General features: G+C 52.9%; 1 protein-coding gene across 1 annotated transcript in view; it reads left to right on the forward strand.

Moving 5' to 3' along the window:
* Nucleotides 1–25,978, forward strand: part of Taf4 (TAF4 RNA polymerase II, TATA box binding protein (TBP)-associated factor, 135kDa) — a gene marked incomplete at its 5' end in the record, with an annotated part of 68,641 nt that overhangs the window by 28,225 nt on the left and 14,438 nt on the right. The window contains 8 exon segments of the mRNA XM_013507495.1: nt 14,155–14,321; nt 15,572–15,691; nt 18,020–18,139; nt 19,152–19,274; nt 20,546–20,635; nt 21,180–21,389; nt 23,454–23,601; nt 23,914–24,031. Coding sequence (XP_013362949.1) covers nt 14,155–14,321; nt 15,572–15,691; nt 18,020–18,139; nt 19,152–19,274; nt 20,546–20,635; nt 21,180–21,389; nt 23,454–23,601; nt 23,914–24,031 — 1,096 coding nt within the window.

Genomic DNA, 25,978 nt, shown 5'->3' on the forward strand with positions numbered 1-25,978 from the left:
AGCTGCAGCTGGCAAGGGCAGGGAACTGAACGAAAGCAAGGTCTCTGTCTTCGCTGACTGCTTTTGAGAGGGCTGGGGCTCTGTCCAGAAGCAGCTTGTGTGCTCCACGTCTGGGCGCTGCAAGAGCCATTCAGGTACCTTGGCCATGAGCCCGTGGCACAGGTGGCTCCTCAGGCACTGGTGCTCATGCTGTGCAGTCCTGTGTCCTGGCCACATTCTTAAAGATTTTATTTGTATTTGTAGTCACACACACACTCTAATAAGAATGTAAGGCGAATAATACACATATTCACAATATTAGGGGATAAAGTTAATGAGAAAATCAGAGCAGAGGGGAAAACAATGGAGTAAAAAAATGCCTACCTTATTGTGCGTGGTGGTGTATGCCTGTAATCCTTGCACGTGGGAGGCTGAGGCAGGGGGATTGAAAATTTAAGACCCTGTCGCACAGTAAAAAAACAAAAGGGGGCTGGGGATATAGCTTAGTGGTAGAGTGTACTCGCGTTCAGTCCCCCAGTACTACAAACAAAGCAACACAGCCCAGCACAACCATACAGCCAGCCCAGGCCTCTGTTCAGTTGCTAGGACTGGGGACAGATTTGGAACTGACCTTTCGTCAGGGAAGGTGAGGGGACACCCAGAGCGCTGTTAGATGAGTTCAGAATCCGCGAATAAAGAGCACATATTAAAACTAACGCTGAAGGCTGTTGGTGCAGAGGACTTAGCATCTTGGACTTAGGAGCATGAACGAAGCACGCCTTATCCTCCGAGCTCGGGGAAAGGTGAGGTGGTTTCTTGGGCCCATTCCCTCCAAGCACAGCCTGTTTCTCTGAGCCAGAAGTGCCGGTGAGGATGAAAGTTTGGGAACCTACCCTAGAGTGGTCTCCCCACAAGGGCTGTGGGTCCAGGCTCCCAGAAAGAGGAACTTGGGGCTGCAAGAGGTCTGTGCACTTCAGCATTTGGAGGTGTGAGCAAATTGGAAGCCAGACTTGGCTGAAGAAAGCTGAGGGTGTCACAGAAGTGGTATCTGTTGGCTAAGATGCTCCCAACAGAAGTATTCTCCCTACGGATGGGAAGAAAAGCCCTTCTGAGATGGGCTGCAGGTTGTTACTTGTTACAGAACCTTGCAAATAGAGGCAGGGACATTTCAGCAAGTGTAGGTGAAACTGGGCAAGAAATTTGAATGTTAAAAAGTAAGGGGCATGGTGAGGCATAGGGAGAATCGGGCTGGATCTGGTGTCTAGGTTGTACTCTGCCAGCCGTGCTCATGCCCAGGTGAGTCCTGTGGGTCAAGCAAGGCCTGGTTGGAAGGAGAATGTGACTCTGAGAGTTACAGAGACTTTGTTCTACCTCTGGCACAGATCTGTCATGCCGCTGATCAGAGGACTACCTAGGAGCCGCAGCTTTCAGAAAAGCAGGATGCCTTAGTTACTCTTTTGTCATTGAGACACAATACCCAACACCTACAACCTAAAAGGAGGAGAGGTTTATTTTGGCTCGGGGTTTGTAGGGGTTTCAGTCCATCATTGGCAGGGCAGCATGGCAGTGGGGGATGGCAGAGGAGGCTTACCCATGGCATGGCGGGCAGGAAGCAGGGAGGTCAAGGGAGAAGAGATCTATAATCCAGTGGCTCAGCTCCTGCCAGTATTGCATTTGGCTGTGTGCTCATCAGTAGACTAATCCCCTGGTGAGGGTCATGCCCCCATAGCCCAGTCACTTCCCCACAGCCCGCGGCCTTGGGGGCATCTAGATCTGAGCCATAGCACAGGGAGGTGTCTAGCGCACGCAGAGCCTCAGTGCTCTGGTCATGCGGGCAGGGCCACGCGTGTGGCCTGTCCTTTTGGTGTTTACTAATGTGTCTGTACATGCAGCCACCCCAGGACACGCGAGGCAGATAGATGCTTGGGGGTAGGTGGTCACCCATGGGAGGGAAAGAAGCTGGGCTTGAAGGCAGCAGTGTGGAGGGGCACAAGCCACAGTGTCACGGGTGGGTCTGCATGCCCTGACTGGGATGCAGCCACCGGTTCGGTGGGAGGACCTGCTTGCCCAGCAGCCCTTTCCTGATGACACTGTTTCTGCTTCTCTTGTTCCCTTGAAATCACAAAATGATGTTAGTGCTGATTCAGAGAGAGGTAAACAGTGCGCAGATGTGTAAAGGCAAAAGTGTTAACCTCTGTTATTAAATGCAGGGTCTGGAGTGTTTTTCAGGATAGACCACTTTTAACCCTTACTGTTCCAAAATTTTTTGAGACTTTGAAAGTTGCTGTATGGAATAAAGAGATGTTTAAAAAAAATGTAGGGCCTGATTTGGTGAGGCTGTGGACCTTGAGCTGGTATTTGCCTGTGGTGGCTCAGTCGGTGTGGATAGAGGACTTGGCGGGTCCTAGACCTGGTTTGGTCTTTTTTTGCGGCACTGGGGATTGAACCCAGGACCTTCACACAGAGCTACATCCCCAGCTCCCCTCTCCTTTTATTTTAAAATAGGAGATAGGACCTCAGTAAGTCCTAATGAATTGTCCAGGCTGGGCTTGAACTTGCCATCCGCCTGCCTGAGCCTCCCAGGGTGCTGGGGTAACAGATCTGTTGCCACTGTTCCCTGCTTGGGCTGTGTTTTGAACAACACCTTGGATACCCTTGTAAATTTTGGTGTTCTGACACATCGATAGTGCAGAATACTGTTGTAATGGTGTCACCTGGTGTGGCTCCAGCCACTCAACCTCTCTTCCTCTGGGCATTTTGCCCTCACATGCTCAGCTGTTTCGTTTGCAGGCTGTTGGGTTGGGGTGGGGGCTTACATACCTGACTCTTCTCTGAATAGAAAGAAGCTTCAGTCCTTTATTAATTGGAGTACCTTCCTGTGAAGAGGGCTATGGCTCGCACAGAGGGGAGGGAGAGTGTTAGCTTCAGGTGGGTGAATGAAAATCTGGGATGGGCAGTGCTGGGCCAGGGAAACGGTAATATCCGAGGTCCTTGAGGGCCAGAGAAGCATTTTAATACTGCGGGACTTGAGCTGTGTGTCTGCACAGAGGTACTTCCACATGAGCACCATGGTGTGCGTTTCCAGTGGTGCGGTCCCTCTGTTGAGCAGACGTGTCAGGGTGCCTGGGCTGACCCCCACCGAGTGCAGTATGTGGTTTCCCAGTGAGGACGTTGGTGTCCTCTCACACGTGGCTGGAGGCCCACACTGCTCCTGTGACCTTCCTCAGCGCCCCGAAGCGCTCAGGGCGCCTGCTCACTGTGCTGCGCTGTGCAGCCCGTGCCCCCTGTGCGCCTTCCTTCACCTGAGCACTGCTGCTGCCGGGGCGGGGTGCCTCTACTCCGCTCTTCCCTCTTGTCCGGCCCCTAGTCTGGCCCCTGGCCACTGAGACCATCCGCTGATGAGATTGTCAGGGACAGAGCCTGATCAGTCACGGGGACAGTGGGTGTGGGCAGGGTAGGTGGGACAAGGGGTTAGGGCAAGTCTTGGGGTTTTGGCACTCACAGTGCCGTAGATGGGGAGCCGGGAGGGAGCCTTCAGCTGGCCTTAATGAACAGGCAGTTGGAGGCCAAGGCCTGCAGCTTAGGTGGTGAGGCGTGGAGAGAAGTTCCCCAGAGAGAGTGGAGAGATGTCCAGAGGCCAAGTCCAGGGTCCAGGATGGGTGATCAGAAAAGCAGCCTGCGGTGACGGAAGAGAGTGAGAAGAACCTCCGATGGCGTGTCCCCCTAGTGGCAAGGGAGAGGCGTGACAGTTTCCTTCGCAGTTTACAAGCGTGCAGCATGAGGCAGCAGTGCACAGGCTAGTTGAGGGCTGCATGGCGATTGACCAGGGCTCACCCAGCACGGCGGCTCGTGGAGCTGCTTCTGCCTTGCGCTTCGGAGGCGCTGCTCATTTCCTGCGGCACAAGGCTGGGTCCTTCTCGAGTTGCACTTTATTCCAGATCTGTGCCTGAGATGCTCACGTCCTCACTTGGTCATCAGTTCCTCCACATTTAGAAAGGAAAAGAGGGTCTTTGAAATACGTGGTGAAGTTTTCAAATTTACGCATATTGCATGCTGTTTCAACAGTGCTGTGAGTGTTGGTGTGTAGGTTGTCTCTTACCCACAGGCTACAGGGGCAAGCCTTCCTGTCAGAGACAAACTAATGAATAAGGAAAGCATTAGTGAAAAAAATAATTTTGGTAAAATTCTCCATTGGCTGGTGTTTAGCTTTGCTCCAAGGTGAGCAGATTTGTTATTTTTGAATCTGGCTAGATGATGGGGGAGGGGGCACCGAGTTGGGCAGGCTGCCCTGCAGCTCACACATCAGCAGGCAGGAAAGCCCAGAGCCACAGCCTGGGAGAGTGTGGGGCTGGGGAGATGTGGGGCTTTAGCCCCGACTCCTCCACGTCCTAGGTTCAAGAGGCCTGGATGCGGGCCCTGGCCCCGTATCAGAGCGCAGCCCGCTAATCTTTTAGGAGAGGCCAGCCTTTTGCGTGGTGAGTGCACTCTGTCAGACCCAGTGTTCTGCCGAGGCCAGCTTTCTGGAGGGAGAGGCACACGGGGGACACAGTGTCTCGCAGTGGTCCTGTGAACACTGGGGCCTCTCCCAGGGCGGGTCCATGTGACTTGCTCCTGGGTCCATACTTCCTTCTGGGGCATTTGAGGGCTGGGAGGTCCCTTTCCCATCAGAAGAACTGGTTTGGTGCTATTTTGGACACCGTGGTTCTGAGACTTGGAGGTCCTCCCCTGGGCTGCAGGAGAAGGAGCTCTATTAGAAAGGAGCCCTCAGATGTGGCCCCCTGCTACTACCATCAGCACACTCATCTTCCTGGGTCATTTGTGAAGTAAAACTCAAGGACCATGGCTTGTTTTTGGTGTGTTATGGCAGCTGGAGTTGTTAATGTTTATCAGAGCTATGCTTTCCATTATTTTTGGGACAGTGGCTTTTTCTTGCTTTGTAAGGGATGTATGCTGTGTGTTAAAAGCTTAATTGAGGTGTAACCGATGTGACATACGTACACATTTATAAACCTATCACTGCAGTCATCACTCAAATGCACCCCGTTTACTTCCTGCCCTATGCCTACCCAGCCACCCTCTGTCGCGTTTGCATGTTCTGGAATTTTATATAAATGGAATCATACAGTATATACTCTTACTCCAGGCCCTGGCTGCTTTCTTCATGTAATTATTCGAGATTCATCCTTGGGTGTATCAGTAGGTCATTCCTTTTATATGTGGGTACTTTCTGTTATATAGATAACTCAGAAGTTGTTTGCCCTTTCATCTCTTGGCATATTTGGGGGTTGTTTCCAGGTTTTGGCTGTCAGAAAACTCTTGCATATCAGGTACCAATCTTTGTGAGGCTGTGAAATTGCTTTTTCCTGCATGAACACCTAGCAGTGGAAACTACGGGGCGGTTGTCAGAGTCTCCACAGCAGGCTGTCGAGCCTCTTCGCGAGGGCCACTCTGCTGTTGGGTGTGTTTCTGTTTTTATTCTTTCCTCCCTTTTCACTTAGCCCCAATCGCTCTGCACAGCCTGTTTTCTCCCTCCCCTTCTATTTTTTCCCAATCTTAGTAAATGTGAAACTTGGCCACCGTTAAAAGGAAAAAGAAGAGAGTCCCTACCGTGGTGCACAAGAGCTTTGGTTCTCCCACAGCACGGGTCACTCCTGGTCTCCTCGCATTCGTTGTTACAGTAGGTGTGTGACAGTGCTACAGCATGGATTCAGTTTGTTTCCCTGGCAACTAGCGATGCTGGGAGTCTTTTTTTGTGCTTTTGGTCATCTGTCCTCTTTGGGGAAGTGTTCACGTCTGTTGCCCACTGTTTCTTGTTGATTTTTTGTGTATACTCTGGACATAAATCTCTAGTAGGTAGGTGCTGAGTTGTGGCTTTTCTCTCGGTGTCTTTGGAGAACCAGCAGGTTGAATTTAATGCAGTCTGATTTGCTCATTTGCTTCTTCGTGGACCATGCTTCTGGTGTCATATCTACAGTTCTGTCTGACCTAAGGCCAGAGAGATGTCCTCCTGTGTTCTCACCTGGACGTTTTCACTCTGGAAGTTAGGTATTACCTGTAGGTCTATCCTGAGCTGATTTTGGTGTGCCGTTCAAGATGTGGATTCAACCCTTTGGTTTATATGTGTCTGGTTGTTTCTCAGTTGCTGAGAAGACTGTCTTTCACTCCCTCTGCTGCCTCTGTCTGTGCTGACACTGTGCTGCCCAGTTACTGTAATTTCCCAAGCTGTCTCGGAAGCAGGTAGCACCAGCCCCCCGGGGACACTGTCCTTTTTCACTGTAGGTCAGTGTTGGTGAACCTATGGCACGTGTGTAACTGTGTTTTTCTTTTAAGACAAAATATCTTAATGTATGAATTTTTTTCCCCCCTAAAATATAACTTCAGTATTCAGGTGTAACTGTAGTGTTCACACTTTAAGTGGGTTTTGGGTTGCAGATTGGCACTGTCTCTGAAAGGTTTGCCCTCTCTGCTCTAGGGCATTTACGCCTTGGTGTGAGTTTTGGAATCAGCTTAGCAGTGTCTGCTCTCAATGCTGGAATTTTGCTTGCTTGGGACTGTATGTACCTGTAGATCATTTTGGGCAGAGTTGACGTTTTTGACCATAACGTGATCCAAGCCAACATACACAGTGCTGTCTTCTCACTTTGATGTCTGTGCTTTCTCAGTACTTTGAAGCTGGTAGTGTGTGTGCCGCCCTGGATGAATCCAGGCTCACAGTTTCACAGTAGTGTTGCTGCAGGGTGTAAACTGGGCCAGAGTTTTTTCTTGGGCTCAGTATTGAGAGATACAAGATGATGTTGTAGCCTAGCACCTGGGCTGTGTGTGCTCTCCTGCCTGTCCTTGATCGAGCCTTTGAGAGGGCGCAGTGGTTCACTGGTGAGCAGGATTGAAAAGAAAGGAACCTCATGTGCCCTGTGTGAAGCCAGCCTTCTATAAGGCTGAAAACCGCGTCAGGTTCATCTCCTGCTTTACCCTCACAGGAATGCTGTTTTCACTCTCCTCTTTGGGCCCTTTCTAGACCTGTCTGCTGCAGACCCCACGCTGACATGTGCGTGTCTCCACCATGAAGGTCCATGGGACACAAGTGTAACACAAATCGGGGGGGACGTGCTCCTTGTGCCTTCAGGAAGTGGAGGGACGATTACAGGGAAGTTACTGGATGGCACTGCCTCTTGACTGTGGTGTTAATTCCTCTCTTTTGACATTTAGAAGTTTTAAACTTTCTTTTTGTCTTTTTGAGACAGGGCTTTGCTACACAGTTCACAGTGGCCTTGAACTCACTTTGTTGCCCAGGCTGGCACTGCACTGTAGTGATCCTCCTGCCTCAGCCTCCTGAGTGTTGGGATTACAGGTGTGTACCACCACACCTGGCTAAAGGCTTTAAACTTTTAGCTTATCACACACCTGTTTTAAAGAGCAGAGGCTTTGATGAGAAGCAAATACTGTTAGCTCACCCTACTTTAACTGGGTCACCTAAGTAACCGTGTTCAAAACTTGTCTTCACCTGGCTGTGCCTGTATGGTGACTTCCTGAAGTTGCCCGTCAAAACCACAGGGTGAAGTATTGCATGTCTATATCTGTTTTCATGAGAAGCCACTTTGAAGATATCAATATGTAATACAACCACCATTGTTAATTCCCTACCACTTTGTTTGTAACTCTGTATTGTCTGTATTGTGCTTGTGATATGTTGTAAAATGTTGTATGTCTGTTAATGTTTCCCTCCTTTTATCTTTAAAATTAAAAAAAAAAACCAAAAAAAAAAAAAAAAAAAAACCAAAAAAAACCACAGGGTGATTTCCTGATGCCCACAGGCCCACTCTGCCCCCCTACCATGGTTTGATCAGCTTTGCAGTCAGTTTACCAGACTGTTGTGTACATGTACCATTCAAGCTGAGCCCAGGGGTGAATTGTGCTCATGCCAAACATAGCATCCTGTGGAGGTTTCTAAGCACTGTGGCACCGTGCAGCAGTGCCAGGGCCATTATGGCATCTTGTGACACCGGGGCTTCTCTTGGTGCAAGCCAAGCGCCGCTCCCCCATGCCCCTTTCTCTCCTTCGGGTGTGGTCTCGCGTTTCCTGGATCCTATCTCTTGCTTTCTGAACGAATTCCCTGTTCAGTGGCCTTGCCTTTCTTGCAGAAGATTCCCCTTTGAGGCTGAATGTGCTGGAAGTGATGTGCTTCCACTTGGGGGTCTGGCCAGTCATTGTTTTCAGCATGGCAGGTAGCCTTCCTGCAGGTTCTGTCGCTTAGGTCCACAGCCCTGGGCTGTGCATGATGTCAGTTCCTTCCTCGAGATGAGCAGTCTCTTCTCCTAGCAGAGACTTCCGTGCGGTCCTGGTGTGCCCTTCTGTCTGTGCTGACATGGGCCAAGCCCCTCTACTGGCACCCTGGGCCTCTGTACAGGACGTGCTCTCAGAATTCCTCTGAGTCACCTGCTGGATCTTCTAGAATGGCCAGAGTTTCTCCCTTTCTCCCTGTCTCCCATTCTTCTTGGGAAGAATGCTGCATGTGTACCTGCCGTTCTGTGAGTTTTGACTGTCATACTGGTCCTTTCTAACTTTGAAATAGGCCTTCTTACTTTCGTCAGTCCATTGCTTTGGTCTCTGTGATTGTGTTGAGGGCCATTCCTAGGTGGCCAGGATCCTTGGCTGCTTGCCTATGTTGAAGAGAGAGGGTTATATGACGGTGACTCTGACAGTGAGCTAGGACCAGACCCTTGAAAGCCTTCTCATCTAAGAAGGCTGGAGAAGCTGGGTAAACGTTAGCTTATTTTTCATTTATTTATTTTTTTGGCTACTGGGAATTGAACTCGGGACCTTGCACTTCCCAGGCAGGTGCTGTGCCGCTGAGCTATATCTCTAGCCCGTAAATGTTAGTTTAAATGAGTTTAGTTTTCAGGAAAGTCAGACCACTCTGGGTAAGGGATGGGGCCCAGGCAGGGACCTGGGGGCCTCTGCAGACAGCTGGGGAGCAGAGGCTTGCTGGCTGCTGCTCTGCTATGTCCTCCAGTACTTGTGTTGCACACCTGGAAAGCCCTAGAGCCTTGGAGGATGGCTGACACTGAGACCCTCAGGACCACAAGAGCCCTGCATCAAGATAAATTAGGTACAGGCTCATTAATCCCAGCACTCGGAAGGCTGAGGCAGGAGGATTGCCATGAGTTTGAGGCCAGCCTGCACTACACAACGAGGCCCTGTCTTCAAAAAAAGGGAGATACTTTGTACACATGTACAATTCCCTATGATCATTGTGCATGTCAAAAGTATACCAATAAAATGAATTTAAAGAAAAATGAAACCTGGGTAACAAGTAACAGTGTCAGTGTAGATTATAACTGAGGAGAAAAAATTAGGGAGCTGCAAGCCAGAGCTGAGTGGGAGTTGGAGGGACAGCATGACACGCAGGAACGGGGCAAGGTTGCCACCTCTCCTGGGCCAAGTGGCACAGTGTATGTGTGGGTGCCCAGTGTCGTGGGTGAGAGTAGGCAGAATATATCCAGAGCGTGACAGGTTATGACACCGATTTAGCTGCCCTTGAAGGAGTGGGACCCTGGGACCGGAGACTGCCAGGTGTGGGCCACTGGCTGAGTCATGGCCACACTTGGTGCTGCTTCCACATGCTGTGCCCTGCGTGCTTGGGACTGCCAGTGAGAAAGGGGCCTGTGCGCTGCGTGTCCACCTCCTACAGCTCTGTTCTTCTGCTATACCCTTCCAGGCTAGGCGTTTTCTTTTTCATAACCTAAATGGAAGAAGTTAATTCAGAAACCACCAGCGTGAAGGAACACACAGGACGTGACCGAGTCGGCTCCGACTGTCTGTGTCAGCTAAGCCGAGTCCACGTGGCTGTGCTGCCTCCACGGCCCGGTTGTAGTCTGGCTGGAGTGTGGCAGCAGGGTGGCCCGGGTCAGCAGTCCCCGTCTGTCCACTGGCGCTTCTAGCAGTGTTTCAGACATGCCCTCCATGCTCGCCCAGCCATGGTGTCAGACAGGGGGCCTGGGGGATGTGGTCAGTAGCCCAGACTTGATTGCAGTGGGTTTGTCTTCGTGCCCTGTCTCTGCAGACTCTTAGTGCAGTTCGAGTGACATTTTTATTGACGGGGACAGCATCTCCTACAGAGGCGAGGAGAGAGCGGAGTCCAGTCCTTGTTAGGGCTGCTGTTCTGCCGGTCACTGTCACAGCCCGAGGGTCTTTCTCCCCTGGGCTGGTTGACCTCCAGTCTGGGCTGGTGGGCAGGGAGTGTCTGTCTTTGAGATGCTGCAGGTGGTGAGCTGCCCAAGAAAGTTGTCAGGGGAGGCCGAGGAGGAGCCTTCTGTGCCGGGTTTGTGCGCAGGTGCTCGGTGAAAGGCTCTTTCCCGTGGAGGTTCCCGGATGGGAAGTGCTATATGGCTGGTGGTCCAGCTTCAGATCATCTACATTTTGGTTTAGAATGCAGTAAAAGGTGCAAGCAGTGAAAGGCTTCAGGAAAGTGGTAAGGTTGGGTCGGAACCAAGAGTTTTTCTTGAGCTCTGGCACTTCAGGAAAGTTAGGTTTATTTCTTCTTTAAGGACTGAGCTGCGGGGAGGGACCCTCGTGGGCTGGGGACAAGAGATTCTGATAGGTAGCGGGTTGTCCTGGGGTGGCTGCTGCCTCCCTGCTGCACACTCCACACTCCCAGCTTTCAGACACTGGCCTTTAAAGCCGCCAGCAGAGGGCTTTAGACTGTTTAGAGCAGTGACCTCAGTTTTCTTTATTGCACGTGCACAGGGTGGGTGCGGGAGCCAGCGCCCAGTCACGGTGACCAAAGTCAAGGAGCTTTCTGTTTTCCGTGTCCTTGTTTGCATTTCTTGAGTTTCTGTGAAGAACGCTTTAATCCTATACCAAGAAAAACATTAAACTTACTGAAAAGGAGACCTCAGTTTGTTTCTGGGTTCTTGGATGAGTCATGATTCCTGGAGGGATGGAGGGACCGAGAGTGCAGTGGTCGCACTGTCCGTCCCCTGCAGGGCACATGTCCCCCCCACTTCCCTGTGTGTCCTGGAATTGGCCCTCTGAAGGGTCTTGCAAAGGCATGTGAGTGTGCCGGTTTAGCTGACCCTTCCTGCCCGGCTTAGGGCTGGTTGAACAGAGGCTGTGGTGCCAGGTGTCATTGGAGGTTTCTCTTCTCCAGTGCTGTGGGTAGAAGGGCCTTTGGGACCTGGCTGCCTGCTGCCGCCTCTCTTCAGGGACTCTGGCTGAATCTCCTCACCCACGGGCCTTGGTGTCCTGTGAGGTGGGGTGTGGACCACACCGGCCGGTTGTGCCTGGTGCAGGTCCTTTCTGAGGAGTTCGAATCCCACTGTACAGACACGGAGAGGTGGTCAGTGGTGGTGGCAGGGGTGGACAGATGCTCTTGGCAGGCCACGTGCTGCCCTTTACTGTGGCAGGTTACTTTCTCCCGGTCCTTTATTTTAAACTAGTCTGTTACATTTTGAAAGCAAATGTTTATCTGTTTGAAACTAGTGATTAGAACTCGAGTGCACAGATCCAGAGCTGGTCGTGTTCTGAGGTGGGCTCTTGGTGTGGCGTTGGCGCACACGTGCTCGGCTCCCACGTGTGTCTCCTCCTTTCCCCTTGCAGCCGGCGGTGCTGAGGCACCATGAACAGGGAAAGCAGACAGCTCCTCACAGCAAACCTCGGTTCTGCTCAAGGGGTGGTGTGGCCAGACTCTTTCCTTAGGGTGTCCTCCACGGCCCTTTGGCCTGTGGTTTTAAAAGGGTGCATGTTGCCTTTACATCCACTTTCATCTGTTTTTCCTCACTTACCCGTTTCACATCCAGGTAAAATCTTTTTAATGCCTGAGACTTAAGGTACTTGCTAAAGTCACACCGTCACTTCCTGGCAGGACTTGCGAGTCCTTCTCCAACTTTTGCCGAATCCAGAGGCACTGGCCCCTGCCCTGAGCATAAGCACACGGGCCTGAACAGGCTGTCCACCTGACCATAGCGTGCTGGCCCTCACCATAGAGGCATCCGTCCTGTCCTAGACGCGGTGTCCCTGACCACGGCGTTAGCCCGGGTCGCAGCACGCTAGCCCCACCAGTGCTCTTCGCAGGAGCTCTGCCTCTGCCTGAGCCGAGGCTGTGCGGCCCCATCTGTACTCCACTTCCAGCTGACGGCCTGTTACCTTATGCTCTCGTCATGTCCAAAATGCCACGTTATTTTTTGAGTCAGGGTCTTGCTGTTCAGTTCAGCAAGGCCTTGAACTCACTATGTAGCCCAGGCTTGCCTCCAACTTGAGGCAGTCCTCCTCTGTCAGCCCCCAGAGTGCTGGGATTACAGGCAGGTACCATCACTCCTGGCTCAAAAGTGCAGCTTTTACTGTGACTTTTAAATGTGTTGCCAGTTCAAAAATAATTTTAAGCCATTCCTCTAAATTTCTGTGGAAGTAATTCTTTTTTTTTTTTTTTGCTTTTTCTCCGGTACCGGGAACTGAACTCACGACCTTGCACTTGGCAGGCAGGCGCTTTGCCGCTGAGCTAAATCCCCAGCCCCTTGTGGAAGTAATTTTTTAAGAAAAAAGCTTCTGATTTCATTAACTGCCTGCTTAGCAAATTCCACGCTGGGGTTTGGGGGGGGTGGGCGCCATGGCGGCCCTCGTTGTCTTCTTGCCTTGCCCACTGTGTGCCATGGTCTTGGGAGCTCCTGTGTGAGTGAGTGGCCTCAGAAGGAAGGCAATGGAGGAAAGGGGCTTGGAAAGATGATGTCAAGAAGTGTTCGCCAAGGTCCCTTTCCTGGGGCGCAGCCTGTGCTGCCAGGGGGAGCGGCCCTGCCCCGCTCTGACAGCCTTGCGGCAGGCTGGGACTGGCTGACCTGGGCTTCCTGAACGCAGACACTGATGTAGCAGAGATGAGCTCTCACTGATGGGGCCATCACGACCTTTTCTTTTCAACTCATTCTCAAGCCTTAGGTTTTGGCGACTACAGTAGAGCAAGTTATCTCAGCAGCTGGGTTTAGGTTTGTTTGTTTGATCTCAGCATGGCTTACTTTGATAGGGACGTATGGGGAGATTATTATTGGGCCTAAATGTGGCTTTTTATATCAAGAGTTAGAGGTGAGCTCTGGGAGAGGCCTCACTGTTATTTCTTGGTTGTGTGATGGGTTCTGAAAGAACCCGTCAGTGTCACAGACTCTTTCAGAACTCCCATAGTTGCCCCCGCTCTAGTTTCCCTGGAGGGAAAGCCCAGGGTTTGCATGGCCTCAAGACCTGCAGGAGGGTCTGGCCTTCTCCTGTAGGTTGGTGGCCGATTCCATCTCATCCTGAGAGAGAGAAGGAGGGGAGGGGGAAGGGAGAGCGAGACAGAGGCGGAGACAGAGACACAAGGCTGCCATGGCCCTGGCAGCTCTGAGGCCTGTCCAGTGCAAGGCTAGTGATCTTCCTTTCGTGTCTGCTTTACTTTTAGCGGGGCTGTGTCACAGGCTGGGCTGTCAGTGAGGGTGCCTGTAGTCCTTGTGCATCTCAGCACTGATGTGTTGTGCAGAGTTACATTTTAAAGTCAGATAAGTGTGTTTCCGTTTGGGAGAACTTGTGTGTGCTCCGTGTGCACAGCAGCCCACCGACAGTGAGCAGAGGCAGGGCCCTGGCACGCACAAGTGCACCTTAGTGCCTCGGAGATGGCCCGTGGCAGTAGAGGCACCGGTAGGTGCCCTGTCCTCTGTGGCCCAGGCCAGGCCCCCGCTGACAGGTGCCCACTTCGCCATGTCCTTGGCCGGCTCAGGACAGTAGAGCAGCAGCCCCAGTGGTAGAGTTTACAGCGGCCGCGGGGCCACTTGCTCTTGTGCAGGTTTTTGTGTCTGTCGAGCAGGTGGCCCTTGAGGCAGAGTGTGGCAGGTAGACACTGTCATTACATTGCTTTCCTTTGCTGCCTGTTTATAAAAGGGAAGGCTCTGCTGTTTGAATTCTAGGATCTGTTAACAGCCTCTTAAGAGTTTTCCTCCTGTAGTCCCTCTTCACTGGAGAGCTCGAGCTTTGCAACTTTTTTTGGGGGGTGGGTACCAGGTATTGAGCTCGGGATCTTGCACTTGCCAGGCAGGTGCTGCGCCGCTGAGCCGCTGAACTACATCCCCGGCCCGACTTTTCTCTCCTGTGTTCCTCCTGGGTGGGGGCCTTCACTGTACTGTGGGAAGCATGTCCTGATGTCAGGTTTGCTTTGTCCCCCAGGAATGGTCCTTGTGCGGAGTGAGAATGGGCAGTTGTTAATGATCCCTCAGCAGGCCCTGGCCCAGATGCAGGCTCAGGCTCACGCCCAGGCCCAGCCTCAGAGCACCATGGCGCCCCGCCCGGCAACCCCCACAAGTGCCCCTCCTGTGCAGATCTCCACCGTGCAGGTGAGTGCGTGTCTTGTGTGACGTGTGGCCTTCCTGGGCTGGGCTTGCCCTTGTCCGCTCCTAACACCATACACACTCGGAGGCTTCAAGGCCAGGGTGCATCCCACTGTCAGACGGGACTGGAATGGCACTGATCTCCTGTCCTCCTCTTGGCACAAAACTGCCTACTTGGAGGAGCCAGATTTTGCAGTCAGTGCTTAGCACAATGGGCTGAGTGGCGTTTGAGTGGACACCTGGACCCACCTGGCCTCGCTGCCACTCTGGTCCTTTCCCTGGCTTCTTATGACTTCACTTCCTGTGTCTCAGTTTCCTCCCCTGCAAAGTAGAGATGACAAAAGTAATTAGCTCTTGGGACTGTCATAAAGACTGAGCTGCACTGAAAGCATGAAGAGGAGAGTGAAGCCGCGGGCAGCACAGGCATGCCACAGGGTGGCCCTGCTCCCCCAGCTTCAAGCTGGGGCTACAGATCCCAGTGCCAGGCTTGTGGGAGAAAATGTACTCTGAGCGGAGAAGTCGAGCACCGAGTTCTCCTCTAGCATGTGTCCTGCACCGTGGTTTCCGTGGGGCATGTGTTGGCAGACGAGCTATGCACTGTGCAGGCATGTTTCTACCTGTGCTGTGACTGCTGTTTCGAGCTGGTGGAGGCCTGAGGGCAAGAAGGACCCCGACAACTTCTGTCTCCTGCAGCTCAGGCCCTGCCTCCTTGGGAGTTGTGCTTCTGTCCTGTAGATGAGGATGTTTACATGCTTGAGGTGGACGAGACCCAGCCCGACCCCATATCTGAAGCAACAGAGTGGCACCTTCTAGGCCTGGAGAATTGCGTCCCCTGAGTGAGAAGTGCGGGACAGCGCTGTGGTTTCGCTTCTGCCATGGTCTAGTGCCACTGTCTGACTGTAGCATCTGTGCTGTCCGTCTTCTCACACAACCTGCTGGCCTAGGACTTGAGATGTCTCTGCATCCCAGGCAGCCTCTGACGCCCCTTCAGAGCTCCCCACCTGATCCAGGGCTTCACTTTCCTTAAAGACCTATTTTGTAGACTGCTAAGGAAGTTTAATGATGTTTTTAGGAGAGTCTATGAAAAGATTTTGATTATACACTTGGGCCTTGGAGAGAGAGCCTATGGTGGCTTTCCCGAAAGCTCTGTGGCCCCACTTGAGGGTACTAGTGTGTACCTAAGGACAGCCTTTATATGCAGTGGGTGGGAATTACTTTTATTTGTAGCTTGTTTCAGATCAATCTTAACTTTTCAGGCTCCTGGCACACCTATTATTGCACGGCAGGTGACCCCAACTACCATAATTAAGCAAGTGTCTCAGGCCCAGACGACGGTACAACCCACTACAGCCCTGCAGCGCTCCCCAGGGGTGCAGGTAAGAGGCGTTGGGGCAGGCAGAATGCCACTTTGATGTGAAGACCAGGTTTTATGAGTTATCAATATTGGATACAGAGTGAGTTTGAGAAGGAAGGCTCTCCATAAAGGGAGTAGAGTCTCGTACTACTGATACAGGATGGTTCAGAGTTCTTTTTGTTTAATGTCACATAGAGTTTAATGCCATCACCATTTTAAAAGCGTTCTCTGATTCCAGAGTTACGATTGAAAATACTGCCATGCCACAGTGATATTTGACATAAGGCAGAGAAGTAAGAAAGGTGGGTGGGAATGGTGTGTGTTGACACTGTGGCACCTGGACGGCGTTCCTGCTGCTCTGTGCATAGCGTGTTTAGTTCTCTTGATGCCTTTGTGAAGGAGACGCCAGTGCTCCCCTCATCCTGTGCCGAACTGAGGGAGACTGTGGGGTTTGTTCCTGGTCTCCCAGCCTCACACTGGCTGCCAGGCTGCTGCCTCCCCACAGCCTGCATCCTTCCCCAGCAGCGATGGCACAGTTCTGGAAATGTTTGACACAGCTCTGCTTAGGGCAGAGACACCTGGCGAGGGAAAACAGCCCTGTCTGGGCCAGTCAGGCAGGAATAGGTGAAGCAAAGTGGGTCAGAGGCATTTCCTGGTCTTGCATGCTGAGTGTCCAGACGGTTGCAGGGCTCCTGTTGATGAGGCACCCACTGGGCCGAGCCTGGGTGTGGTGCCCATTGCCTGGGATTGCACCATAGTGCCGCTGGCTGGGTGCAGCTCCCTTGCCAGATGGGGTCCTGAGGCTGAGTGGTGCGTTGGAGCTCCAGGGTGGCGCAGCACCCCTGGGCTCTTTTCTCTCCTTGGAGCTTGGCTCTGTTTGCCTTTGGTGGCTGCAGGGGATGAAGTCAGGTAGAAGAGCAGTTCTGTCCCTGGATGCTGCGAGCCAGTGAGCAGGCCTGTGCACACTGGGAGCAAGAGGCTTCAGAGAGGAACTCTTAGCCCTGAGTCCCTGGTGCACCTGCTTTGCGCATTCGGTGATTTTGTGAGCAGGTAGTGGAGCTCCTGGTGGGTTCTTGTGTCACATTTAGTGAAGATGAGTTTATCAGACTAGGAAGACGTTATCTTCGTGCCATTTAGGTAAATGTGCACTCCTAGGGGCTGTGGAGTGACTTTTGAGGTCAAAGAGACTGAAAGGTGGAGAGTCCTGGACTTGCCCTCCTCCGCCCACCCCGCAGGCGAGGCTTGGTTTTCTTGGGCATTTTCTTCATTTGAAGTTTTTGACTTGGCTTGGCAGCTTCCAGTGACAAGGAATATCTGCTTGTTGTGGCACGGGGAAGACGGCACAGACTTACAGAGCAAAGCTTGCCACCTCCTCACGCAGCTGCAGGGCAGCGTTGGGGGACCGGGGGATCCTGGAAGTGGGTCAGTTCCCAAGCAGCTGCTGGGCTTGGCAGCTGTGATCTGATGGCAGGAGTGAAGACTCGGCCGCGGGCAGCTCAGGAGTTGTTCTCCAGGGTCACACTGCCCCCTACCTTCAGAAGTCAGAAAAAGGCTGTGCTTAAAAAATCGGAGGAAGAAATTGTTGACAGCTAGATTTATACATTGAAAAGCACTGTTTTTAAATGTTAGCAGATATTTGCATCATGATTATTTTTGTAAAATGGCAGTGTCAAGAATTGACTGAGGCCCAGTGGTCTGAATTGCTCAGAAGTCTGGGTGCTGCTTTGCTGGGTGTCCCTGTATTTGGGCAAGCAGCACCTCCCCACTCACAGGCTGACGGGCACTGATGACCCAGCAGTGATTTCCTGTATGCCCTCTTCCCGAGGCGTTTGGAGAGCATAGGACGTTGGTGTAGTAGTGTGCAGGGAGCTGGGGTCATCCCCCGACTGCCGCCTTCATCTTGTATGGCCCTGCAGGAAGGAGTGTGTGGACAGTGACAGGGCTTCAGGGGTGGCTTTCTCTTGTGTTTGAGTTTCTGAGGGATGGCAGCTGGTTGGCTAAGGTAATTCATACCTGTCACCATGCATCTGGCACTGTTGGCTTCAGGAGCCCAGGTTCTTTGTAGTGATTTGCTTCATTCCAACAGGTTTTAATAGGGGACAAAATGCAACTCCTCAGGCACTCAGTCCAGTGTCCTCAAAGGTTGGGTCTGTCGTGAGGGCCTTAGGGCACCTTGAGTGGCTCCATGGTGTAATCCTACTAGTCCCTGCCCAGCTGGCAGAACTGGAGACCCTGGAGTCCCGAGGCTGTGGGTGTCCCTTCCTCTCCAGGAAGCTTTCACCGGACTTGAGGCCAGTGTCTCAGGTTGGCGGCATGAGATGCGTTCACCGGGTGTTTTGCACTGTTGCAGCCTCAGCTTGTCCTGGGCGGCTCTGCCCAGACAGCCTCACTCGGGACGGCAACAGCTGTTCAGACCGGGACGCCTCAGCGAACAGTCCCAGGGGCAAACACCACCACCACAGCCGCCACGGTAAGAGCCGCTTTTCCTCTCGGGACCTCCAGGGACAGCAGGGCCCATTGCTCACTGTGAGACAGTTCTGGTTGTTTTCTGTACCAGTCTCTTATGCAGAGGGACTTGTGAATAGTTCACAGCCCACGAGTCCTGTTCCTTTCCAGAGCTGCCTGGTGCAGAGGCGAGCTGCAGCCTGAGATGCGGTAGAGCTCAGGGCTTTACTGCACCCTTTCTCCCCAGCGCCTCCTAAGGTGGGGTCTGAGGGCAAGGACTCCCAGGAGTGGCAGGGAAGCCAGATATTTCTGCTTGAGGTTTTAGACCACACAGGCATTCACAAATGGCCAGAGCCTCGGTGATGACATTTGAGGAGGTTGTGCTTGAGCTGCATGGTGTTGGTAGAACCCCTACGCTTTGTTTATATCTGTGCTTCCAGGGGCTTTCCTATGGGTGTATACATCTTCAGGCAAACTGCAGTCTTACTTTGTAACTTTTTCATATTTCTTTGCTAGGATTTTTCCATGTGTTTGTAGTTGCTGGATCATAATTTAGTTTCCTTTATGTGGATTTAGATCTGTCTTCATAATAAGCCACATTAAGATGAATATGCTTATAGGTTCATCTTTTTACACTTGTGGTTGTTTACCTAGCTGCCTTCCTAGGAGTAGCGTTACGGGGTTGAGTGACATACAGACTTGGCGTTGGAGGTGACCAGGCTGCACCCATCAGTATGAGGTGTTTCTTGAAAGAAGTTTAGGGCGAAATTTACATGTCACTTTCCTTGTGATACTTGGAATTGAACCCAGGACCTTTGCTTGCACTGAGCTGCACCGCCAATCCTTTTTATTTACTTATTTTTATTTTGAGACAGAGTCTCACAAGTTGTTGGGCTGGTCTTGAGCTTGGAATTCTTCTCCCTTAGCAGCCAGACTGCTTGTATCATAGGCATGGTCTTACCTGTAAATATTTTAGTTTAACCAGAGGCTGTGATGAAAATCTTTTGTGACTTTTTTACCCGTTTCTTTCAATCCAGGAAACTATGGAAAATGTGAAGAAATGTAAAAATTTTCTGTCTACATTAATAAAACTGGCTTCATCTGGTAAACAGTCTACAGAAACAGCAGCTAATGTGAAAGAACTAGTACAGAATTTACTGGTAAGAGGAGTTTGCATGAAATCCCTGTCTCCTCTAAGCATTCTGTCTGTGATGAGCACCTGTAGCTGTGTGTGTGTGTCGGCAGGGAGGACGTCATAGGTGGTTGTAGGGAGAGGGAGAGGTGTGCACACCTGTGCCCTGCCCAGCCCTGCCGAGGCCTCCCTCTTCCTGAGTGTGGAAAGAGTGTGTTGGGGGCTCGCCTGGCTGCTGTGTGTAGGGTCCGTGCCTTGACAGCTTCATGCTCTTTTATGCTGCCAGCCTCTCCTGATAGAAACACTCCTTGTCCGGCTTATTTCCTGTCCACCTGCTGCAATCGCTCTTCAGCCGAGTCCAGCAGCCATCCCCAAAGTGCTGTGCTCTTCTCAGGGACCTGGCAGACCCCCAGCCCTTTCTTACGTGACTTGTTTGCAGCCCTGGCTGCTGCCAGCCACACCTGACCTCAGCATCGCTTAGATTGGGCTTGGCTGCAGCAGTGGGTACCCTTGAGTAAGAGTGGACATCAGGAGAGGCTTGTCTGCCTCTTGTGATGCCCCCGGGTGTAAGCAGTCTGGCTGGGCCCATGTGCCTCAGGCCCCACGAGGGTGGCCCCTTCTCATGGTGCAGACTGGCCGCAGTGCATCTGTGCTCCAGCGGTAGAGCCAACATCCTCCTCCCCTTCTCCCCATCCTCCTCGTCCCCCTTCCTCCTCCTCCTCTCCCAGGAGCCTTCTCAGTGATGACCCCCACGCCCCTACCCGACTCCTGGGCGAGTCAGAACTCGGGAGGACTGCCGGGCGCTTCTTCCTCTTCTAACCACAAGTCCCAGGTCCCAGGCTTCTGCTCACATATGTGCTCTTGGCCACCTGACCTTGCTTTTCCCTCCATTACCTTGCACCCTGGGTCTGCCGCGTGCTCTTTCCTGGCTAAGCTCTGTGGTACCCTAGACTCACAACCCTGACTTGACCATGAAGTTACTCTTGGATTGCTGTGTCTTCTCCTGAAACACCCGGCATTAAGTAGGAGCCTGGAAGCAGTGGGTGATGATGGCATTGAGGAAGAGGCTTGTGACAGCATGGAGGTGTAGATGAGTCACGTGACCAGCTGCTGCTGCACAGCAGTGTCCAGGGCGGTGTCTGGCGTTGTGCACCTGGAAATCTGAATCGGCTGCAGTGTGGGGTGTGCTGACTTCCGTCCCCTCCCTCAGAACTGCTAGACCAGAGTGATGCTGAGTTGAGACGTGTATGCTTAAGACTGTGCTCATTGCCAAATGTCAATGTGGATTTTATTTTTAAGGATGGAAAAATTGAAGCAGAAGATTTCACTAGCAGGTTATACCGAGAACTTAATTCTTCACCTCAACCTTACCTTGTGCCTTTCCTGAAGGTAATTGAAAGTGCATGGCACCTGAAACAGCAGCAGTGAGACCGGGTTGAGGCGTCACAGGTGCCTCAGTGTGTACCTGTTTCACCCGGCTGGGCAGGAAGCCTGTGGTGCCCTGGAACGGATGTTGGGTTTAAAAGAATTTTCTTCCATGAAGTTGAGCCCTGTCTGGCCTTACAGTTCTGCTGCATGCTGGGGGTGGAGAGGGGCCTCTGTCTGGATGAGTCCACCCCTCCCCCCGTCAGACTAGGGGTTCTGAGAATGTCACCTCGCCTTTCTTAGAGGATCCTTGCTGTCAGCATCGTGTTCTTAAGACTTTAGAAGATACAGTTTTCTTTTGCTTGAAGCAAATTTTAGCCAGTTCTTAATTAAGAGTAATCCAGTTTGGTGAGAGTAGGGAGGGTTCGGGGATGGGTGGGTGTTGGCACCGACGTCCACAGATGCCAAATACGGCTCTAGAGTCTGTTCCCTGGAGCCGGGGGGCGGTCTGGTCTTAGAAAGCTGATGTGCGCGTTGCCTCTGACTTCGGATGTCCTCTTTCCCACAGAGGAGCTTACCCGCCTTGAGACAGCTGACTCCCGACTCCGCGGCCTTCATCCAGCAGAGCCAGCAGCAGCAGCCGCCTGCCTCGCAGGCCACCACCACACTCACAGCCGTGGTGCTCAGCAGCTCGGTGCAGCGCACGGCCGGGAAGACGGCCGCCTCTGTGACCAGTGCGCTCCAGCCCCCTGTCATCAGCCTCACGCAGCCCACACAGGTTGGCCTTGGCAAGCAGGCACTGCCTGCAGTGCTGGGATAAAGGCGTGGGCCTCCCTGCCCTCGCGCAGCCCGCCTGCTGAGTGGCGCTCCCGCCAGCCTCTAAATACCCGGCCACGGCTCGGAGAGCCCTTTTCCGAGCCAGCAGGGAGGCTCCTGCTAGGAAGAAGCTTGGGTATTCTCTTAAATAATTAAAACACATATTACTGTCTGAGGCTCTGCAATTTTGTGTTTCGTCTCTCAGACTTGTCCCTGGGTTGTCTGGGGACTATGTTGTGCACCGGTGCCGTGCGTTAGTGAGTCTCTGAAGTGGACATCCCATGAGCAGGAGGAGCTGCAGGCTGTGTTGCGGCAGGAGATGGGGCAGAAGGGCTGCCGCAGTGCGGGTGGGAGATGCTGTGGAGCTGTGGGAATGGCAGACAGCATCTGTGTTGATGGTGACTTTCAGCTCCCCAGTCTTAAGGCCGTGCTCCTCCCTGCTGCCTGCACTGTGCTCTGAGTACACCCCTGCTGGAGGCAGAGCAGGCCACCCAGTGTGGGAAGGCTGCTGTTGGAAACACCAACCAGAGGGGTTTGGTTCCCAGAAAGCAGTTTGAAAGTGAAACTGTGAAACTTTCATTTCTACAGGGCTCCAGTGCGTTAGGATGGTACTCTGGCAGTGACCCTGGGGTGCACTAGAGTGATTGCTCATGTGCCTGGTTAAAGTTTGGATTTGTTTTGTCGTCACTGCTAGTGAGGAGAGCAGGCTAAAGGGATGGAGAGGGGAGGTGTGGGCAGGGGCAGGGTTGAAGGTCCATGTGTGAAGTTAGGGCTGCCCCGTCCCTTCTGACACTGCAAGGGTAGTGGTCACTGGGCCCTTGGCTTTACATGGTGCAGGGACAGAAGTATCCCGTTTGGAACTCAGTGGGGATTATTTAACCCGGAAGGCAAGTTCGGCTGAAAGGGAGCTTGTTGGGTCAGGTCGTGCTCTTTGTTGGGAGGTGCTAGCTTCTGGTGCTTGATTCCATCAGCAGCGCCAGGAGCTTTCTGCAGACAGGCTGTGCTCAGCAGCAGGCTCACTGCTGCATGCCACTTCCTGGATTCTGGCTGTGCCTGTGCGCAACTGACAGGCCCGTGGAGGGGTCCCTCCTTCCCTCGGAGGGCTACAGATGAGGATATGGAGCGGCCTGGCTCAGCCTGTCTGCTGTACCTGCTCACTCACGTTGCACTGCAGACATAGCTCTGTGCTGGCCTTGTCCCAGCCCTCTTGCGTATCTTGTGATGTGGGGTGCACCAGCCTGGTATCATTAGAGCGAGAAACAAAGCTCCAGAGACCCAGCCCCAGAGGTCTGTGGCAAGGCCATGTAGACGAGAGCCGTGTGGCTTTCTGCAGGGATCACTTTGTCTCTGGGCCCCGCTTCTAGGGGCAGGGTCTAGAACATAGGAAGTAGTCGTGCTGCCTGCTCTTGGAGTCTACTTTGTGCCTGGTGAGGGCAGGCTGGGTCCAGCGGCTCAGCTGCACGAGTGCCTGGCCCAAGTAGGGCTTTATGATGGAGGAGAACAGGTCGTGTTGGGCCAGCGGGGCCAAGTTCAGGGTGAGACCTGGAAATTCTCCCGTACTCCAGTACAAAAGTCACCTGGTTCTTACAAAAAAACTTAGGTGAGGGAAAACAATTTGACCTGGGGTCACCAGGGGACAGTGCCACTCTGCTGACAGGTGGGGAGAGGTCTGTGCTATGTGTATGGGGCGGCCTGCGCTACACAAACGTTCTGCTTCCTATCTGCCCCCAGGACTGGCCTGGAGCCCCCACTGTAGCTCCCAAGCAGTGGATGTGCCTGGCATGCTCTGTGTGCCGTGGCGCTGGCCTGGCATCACTCCATCTCACCCTTTCCAGGCTCCCTAGAGGCCTCTCATGGAGCAGCAGCCGAGAGCATGGGACGGGCTTCTCTGTGGCCCTGGGTCTTGCTGGCTCTTTTTCCTGAAGTAGGGAACAGGGTGGGACAGATGAAGGGAAGAGCCTGAGCTGTGTAGTGGGTGTGGTGGCCTGTGAAAAGTGTGCTCACTTGCTTTGCTGCTCCATCCCAGGTGATCCAGCAGCCTCCGAAGCCAGGAGCCCTGATCCGGCCCCCGCAGGTGACCTTGACGCAGACGCCCATGGTTGCACTGCGGCAGCCTCACAACCGGATCATGCTCACCACACCTCAGCAGATCCAGCTGAACCAGCTGCAGCCAGGTGAGGGCCCAGGCCACGGCTGCTCCGCACGGAAGGTTGCTCTGAGAGCCAGCTGTTGGGGTGTTATATTTTGTTTTGTTATTGTGGCAAAAAAATTAAAATATATATATATAATCAATATGTATAATAAAATTCACCATGTTAACCATTTTAAGTACTTAGTGACATCATTTATAATATGCAGCTGTCAATACTGGTTTAAGGCTTTTGAAAACTTACTGTAACTACTTAGGAGGCGACCGGTTTCCCCTTGAGCCTGTAAAGTTGTGCGTGTGGTAACAGCCTCCGTGGTCTCCACTGTCTTTTGCTCAGCAGTCCCTGTTGTGAAGCCCACCGTGTTACCTGGAACCAAAGCCCTTTCTACTGTATCTGCACAAGCAGCTGCTGCACAGAAAAACAAGCTCAAGGAGCCTGGGGGAGGCTCATTTAGGTAAGGACTGAGGCTGTGGGTCCCTGGCAGTGGCAGCCTTGCAGCTATTCCTCCTACTTGATTCTGACGGCACATCTACATGCGTGTCTGTTTCCCAGCACCGGTGTTAGCTGGGGAGGCTTGCTTCGTCCCTCAGCACAAGGGAAAGTGGCTCAGCTGACGCCGTGCGAACTGAATGTCGCAGCACAGAACTCCAGGTTCATTGCTGTTCATAACACAGTGCTTCGTGTGCTGTTGGCTCACCCTGAGCTCCGGAAGGGCCGCCACCCTGCTTGTCTGCTGAGTAGCCAGTCTGTGTCACCAGCAGGCAGAGTTCTGTGGAGACGTGCACTGGAGAGGCTGTGGAGTCCCCTTCACCATGACTGAGCAGCGGGCAGTGTGCACATTTCAGAAAACTTGGTGTGGGCGCTGGGGATTTAGCTCGGTGGCAAAGCGCAAGGTCGTGAGTTCAATTCCTGGTACCAGAAGAAAAACAAAACAAAACAAAACTAAAAAAGAAAACTTGGTGTGGCCCTTCCCCTCCCACACACTTATTCTTAAAGTGACCTGGAAAGGCAGGGCTGTTTTGGGGAGCCGCAGTGGCCCTGGGCAGGATCAGAACCAGACGGGATAAGGTGCTGTCCAGCAGAAGGCTTGTCACCCGAGCGGGGTGAGAAGGCGGTAGAGGGCTTATATCCAGGCCCCAGGCCCTGTGGCCTCTTCTGTTGAGGAGGGTGCAGAGGGGGTAAGCTGGAGTGAGGCAGTGGCCTTGGGTTAGAGTTGGACTCACGGAGGCACACGTAGCAGCTTCAGGTGCAGGTGTGGGCCCTTGCTTTGCCCATGGAAGAGCCTAGGCACATTCTCAGGCCAAGTCTTCTGAAAGTCATTCTCCACGAAAGCTGACACCAAGGTTGGGACACGGAAAGGGCAGGATGCACTGAGGCCATCTTGTTAGGTCAGCAGGGCTCAGAGGAAGTGGGAGAGGCAGCTGATCTCCCTTCTGTGGTCCAGGCTGGGGTGGTAGGGTCACAGAGGGTTGCCATTGACACGATGGAGCCACAAGTCTGTGTAAAAGCTAGCCATCCGGTAACACACAGAACTGGTATGAGGACTGTGGAAGGCACATCAGATCATCTCCCTAAGATGCCAGTTAGCTGGGGAAATGGCAGGCCTCCTCGGGTTAGTGCTCAGAGTGCCCCTCGGTGACAGGCCCACCTGCTGGGTGTGGCAGGGAGGCAGCATGGCTGGTCTGGATGGAGCCCATCGGTCAGGCCTGAGCAAGGGCGTTGCATAGACAGCTGCCCTGTTCTGGTATCAGGGGCGCCAGAGTCAAGGAGTAGCTGAGCTGTGTTCCTGTGAGGTAGACAGAAGAGGCCCACGATCTGGACGTGGACTGTCCCACTGCGATGCTCTGGGACCATGGCTGCACAAGGGCCGGTCTGAGGAAAGCTGGTGGCACGGACTGCTGTGCAGGGCCTTTTCTATAGGGGCCCCTTTTCCGGGAGGACAGGCCATGTCCGGTGGCAGTGTTAGGTGTGCTTTTCTTTCACCTCTTAAGCTGAGAGCAGCATGTTGAACGCCGCTCCTGGGACAGTGGTCGCACATGGGCAGGTGTGAGGACGAGCTTGTGGCTGCGGGTCACTGTGCAGGGCCTTTTCTGCAGGGGCACCCTTGCTGAGGAACATAGAAAGTGTCCAGGTGGCAAGGTGTCAGAGGCACAGCTTACTCTCAGATGACCAGGGAAAGTCTCTGTGCTGCTCTTCTATCTCTTCTGAGTTTGAGATTATTTTTAAAATACTGTTTGGTGTGATTTTTTTTAAAGATGATTTCACATGGTGCGAAGTCATCAAAGCAGCATGCACCGTGTCCGTGGTTCATGTAGCAGGGTCTGGTTGAGTGTCCAAGTCTCCTTCGGACACTTGCACACCATGACTCTGCACCGCAGCGAGGCTACCCCTCAGACTGTAG

The sequence above is a fragment of the Chinchilla lanigera genome, unplaced genomic scaffold, assembly GCF_000276665.1.
Source record: "Chinchilla lanigera isolate Chin_1 unplaced genomic scaffold, ChiLan1.0 scaffold00127, whole genome shotgun sequence".
Classification (NCBI taxonomy): Eukaryota; Metazoa; Chordata; class Mammalia; order Rodentia; family Chinchillidae; genus Chinchilla; species Chinchilla lanigera.